We start from the raw sequence: 4,647 nt of genomic DNA on the forward strand, positions 1-4,647 counted from the left end.
ACACACACACACACACTCTCTCTCTCTCTCTCTCTCACTCACACACACACACACACACACACACGCACTCTCTCTCACACACACACACACACACACACACTCCCTGTCATTAAGTCATCATACTGTAGGGTCTTTGTTCTTCTGCAAGGAGGAGAAAAAGTTTAGAATAGACAGAAACAAAATAGCATTGAACTTGGACAGCTGTTGTAACACAAACCAAATTCTCTTATTCATTTTCCTTAGTTTTTCTGTTATATATCTTTGTTCACTTTATGCTGTTTCCACAAGTTTACATATAGTTTCCACAGCAACAGCATTAGACAAACTGCATTTGATTGGTTCGTAGCTATTTATAATGAACTAAATTTAACATGAGAGATGTTATTCATTTGCTCAAAGATTCAGTGAGCCTTCATTTTGAATTGTTGCTATATCTCCTGTCATGATTTAACCAAGGTTATTATCGCTAACTAAGGGGGGTGTTACATGACCGTTTTTAAATAACTTGTTTTTTTTGCATTTTGGCCATTAATTTACACGACAACAGTATTTTGGGAGCCTGAAAATGCAAACTTTTGAAAACGGGTTTCGGAGTGGACATTTTTCAATAATGACACCTTTATCGTGTCTGTGTAAACTCCGAAAACATGAATTTATGAAAATGGTGACATCATATGTTCAGTCTATAGCAGGGGTGTCAAACTCAGTTTTTGGATTGCCGCAGCCCTGCAGAGTTTAGTACCAACCCTGCTTCAACACACAAACCATGTCTTTTTCAAATAAGCCCGAAGGACTTGATTAGCTGGACCGGTGTTCAATTAGGATTGAAGCTAAACTCTGCAGGGCTGCGGCCCTCCAGGAACTGAGTTTGACACCTGTGGTCTATAGAAATGCATATGTGTGCAGGCCCGTAATGTTTCCTTACATAAGTGCTTCTAAGTGAAATAATCAACTACTGTCATGGCATGCATAATACAGCGTTTTTAGTCATTTTTGCGGATCTGTGTGAACAGGGATGTTCTTGACAAAGTTGTCGTCTGTAACACAAAACTTTGTAAAAACAAAAGAAAAACTTCTGCTTTTTAGTGCAATACTTGTCTGGTAAACAAACCCTAAAACTGAAACCATTACAACATTTTGTTGCTTGAAATACGATAAACTCTAACAGAAAAACAACATTTCTCATTTTTGTGTAGTTTAATTTGAAGTAGCCTACTAAAATTAAAACTGAAACCGAAATAAAAAATAGACATATGTATAGACGTTAATAAATGTAGGCCTATTAATAAAATATTAATGTATAAATGTATTAATAAATACTATAATAGTATAGTACTAAAATAACACTGAACTGGAAATAGTCACCTAAATCTGGCAATATGCTGTAAATGCTAACAAAAAAAAGTAACAATTTTGGGTATTGTGTTGCATTATAATCTTATTCTACAATCTCAGAAAGTACAAAAGCTGTCACTGGTCACTACCTTTCCAATAGGTATACCTTTGTACCTTATTTACCCCACAATGGTACATATTAGTACCATAAAAGTATGCATTTTAATAGCTACCTAAACGGTATGTATTTCTACGTTTGTTTGTTTTTTCAGAGAGAGTACTTATTTTTGTATTTCCCTTGTACATCTCATTTCTCTGTCTCTCTCTCTCTACAGGTGGTGATGTATATTGGACAAGTGATGAAGGATCTGTTAAAGCTGCCGCGTCCTCCGTCTCCCCCTGTGGTCAAACTGGAGACGCGTGTGGACGCGGAGTACGGGATGCCATCCACACACGCCATGGCAGCGACGGCCATCTCATTTACACTGCTTCTCAGTGCTCAGGAGAGAGTGAAGGTCAGACATGCTAGATTGAGAATGTTTTGAATGTGGTTTGTTTTTGCATCGATCACTGAAGGGGCGGGGCCTTCTGTCACCATCAGTCAGCCCAAGTCCTGCCCACACATCTGCTGTGTGCAATTATAATGAACTCTCAGTAAATGACTGTCAATCAGCGTCAGGTGTGGACGGTGCCATCCATCAGCTTTCAAACCTTTGACTCTTGAGTGTTTTCAAATATTGGTTCAATTGTAAGTGTAAACCTATAAACTTCTGTGCTCCTTTTATACAGGCCACACAGTAGCACACGCATATAAGCATTATAAAACTTTATTAGTGGATTGTAAAGTTGCATTCATTTATGTTATACAATTTCTATTTCAAATAAATGCTGTTCTTTTGAACTTTCTATTTATAATTAATCCTAACAAAATGTATCACAGGTTCTACAAAAATATGAAGCAGCACAACTCTCTTCAACAGTGATAATAATCATAAATGTTTCTTGAGCAACACATTAGAATGATTTCTGGAGGATCATGTGACACTGAAGCCTGGAGTAATGATGCTGAAAATTCAGCTTTGTGTCACATGAACAAATTACATTTTACAATATATTTACATGGAAAATAATTATTTTAAATAGTAAAAATATTTCAGTTTTTTACTGTATTTCTGAGCAAATAAATGCAGTCCTAATGAGCATTAGAGAAAAAGTAATTAGTTACTAGTCCAGACATTCAGTTTTGAAAATGGCTCAACTATATTGTCGCCCTACTTAAAAATGGTTAAATTACTAGCTGAAAAAGATGAACTGATTTGAAAAACGTTCTTTGTACGTAAAGGAATCCAGAGAGCTGTATGTGTATGATTTAAGAGTAAAAAAAAAAGCCATTCCTGTCAATTATACATGAGCTCTACTGTCCCACAGTCCTTTGTGCCCATTCAGGAAACGTTCTTCATTAACTTCCTGTGAAAGACCCCCGGCTGACAGAGGAAGAAAGAAAGGAAAGGAGAGATAGACAGATGGAGAGACAGGGAGACGGATGGAGTAAGACAGAACAGAGGAGGCGGAGCAACTTCATGAATATGTAAAGCCTCTTCCAGTGTTGTCGGTGATTAACACAGTTCTGAATTAAAACCAGAGGGAAGAGCACATGTCAGGAGAAAAGAGATGTTATTAGGAGAAGAGCTGCCACACAGAATGGATGGAGACTGCAACATAGAGAGAGAGAAAGGAAAAGACGATGAGGAAAGATGGATGAGAGGATGTTTTGATTAAGACTTAAGATTAAGGAGGAAAAAACACCATAGAAGTAGTTCATATGCCTCATGCGCTATATAACAAAGTCTTCTGAAGCTAAACGATAGCTTTTTGTGTAGAGTGGATCAAATTCAGCACATTGTTTATGGAAAATCTTATCCTCTGCCATAGCTTTCAAATTTAATTTGTATTTGTTTACATTCAAACATGTCCACTTTTGACATATGTTACATCAAACTGACTGTTGCTAAAATGCAAATTTTTGATTGAACTGTTCGTTATTCTGTCTTTGCATGTTAGTTCCCGTTTGAACTGGGACTGATTGTGGCCGTGGTTTTGTCTGCGCTGGTGTGTCTGAGTCGTCTTTATACCGGCATGCACTCTGCTCTGGTAAGTCTGGAAGAGAGACTGATATGAAACATTTATACTCCTGTATAATTCATATAGTCTGGCTGGTCTCCATAGATTTTACCTCTAGTTCCTTTAATATAGCACAGCTGTAGTGGTGCATCATGCTGAGGTTTGACCTATTGCTTTTGCTCATGCTTGGAGATATTAATATAATAAAATGTATATTAATAGGAATATTTAAACATGAATATTTTAATATATTACCAGATATGTATTAGTAAATATTTTTATATAGTATTATTCAAAATCTTTGTAGTTTAGTAGTAGCACATTAGTAGTTTAGCATTAAATCTAGCTGTTAACCTGTTGATTTAAATGGAGCTTTACATGTCACATTGTAGTTAAACTGCCCATATAGAAAAAAAATTGAATTTAGAACACCCTGCGAACAGCTAAACACATCCTAATAACCACGCAAAACACCCTAGCAACCACACAGCAACATGTTAACAACCATTTAGAATAAAGCAATAAGCCCCAAGAAGCCCTTCACAGGGCTTATTGCTTTTATAAAATGGTTATTCCATATACGTAGTTAGGTTTCACAAAATAAAACCGAGCAAATAAAGTGTAATGATATTAATAAAAACAGTATTCTTCCACCAAACAATGTAGTTCTTTAGAAACAGTTGTGGTTGCAACAAAGTGGTTGCCAAGCAACACACAGAAGTAAACAGGTGTATGTTAGTAGAGTAATTTACAACAGCTTTGAACGTGGCTCAGCCAATCAGAATCAAGTACCGGAACTATCCGTTTTATAACACCCCTGAAACCAGCTAGAAACATTCTAGTCACTCGCAACAGCCCTGCAACTGCATAGCAACACATTAACAATATTAACAACCACTCAGAACATTGTAGCAACCGCATAGCAACATATTAACAATGAATCAGAACAATGTAGCAACCGCATGGCAACAAATTAACAACCACTCAAAACACCCTAGCAACTACATAGCAACATGATAACCACTCAGAACACCATAGCAACAAATTAACAACCGCTCAAAATACTCTAGCAACTGCATAGCAACATAACCACTCAGAACACCATAGCAACTACATAGCAACATAACCACTCAGAACACCATAGCAACTACATAGCAACATAACTACACAGAACACCATAGAAACAACATA

General features: G+C 36.7%; 1 protein-coding gene across 1 annotated transcript in view; it reads left to right on the forward strand.

The window, feature by feature from the left end:
* The window catches only part of LOC107585790 (sphingosine-1-phosphate phosphatase 2-like), an 8,417-nt gene that overhangs the window by 1,613 nt on the left and 2,157 nt on the right, over nucleotides 1-4,647 (forward strand). Inside the window, exons 2-3 of the mRNA XM_016272938.1 lie at nucleotides 1,608-1,850; nucleotides 3,397-3,486. Coding sequence (XP_016128424.1) covers nucleotides 1,608-1,850; nucleotides 3,397-3,486 — 333 coding nt within the window. The remainder of the gene's footprint in view (nucleotides 1-1,607; nucleotides 1,851-3,396; nucleotides 3,487-4,647) is intronic.

The sequence above is a fragment of the Sinocyclocheilus grahami genome, unplaced genomic scaffold, assembly GCF_001515645.1.
Source record: "Sinocyclocheilus grahami isolate Dianchi unplaced genomic scaffold, SAMN03320097.WGS_v1.1 scaffold74.1, whole genome shotgun sequence".
In the NCBI taxonomy this organism is placed as follows: domain Eukaryota; kingdom Metazoa; phylum Chordata; class Actinopteri; order Cypriniformes; family Cyprinidae; genus Sinocyclocheilus; species Sinocyclocheilus grahami.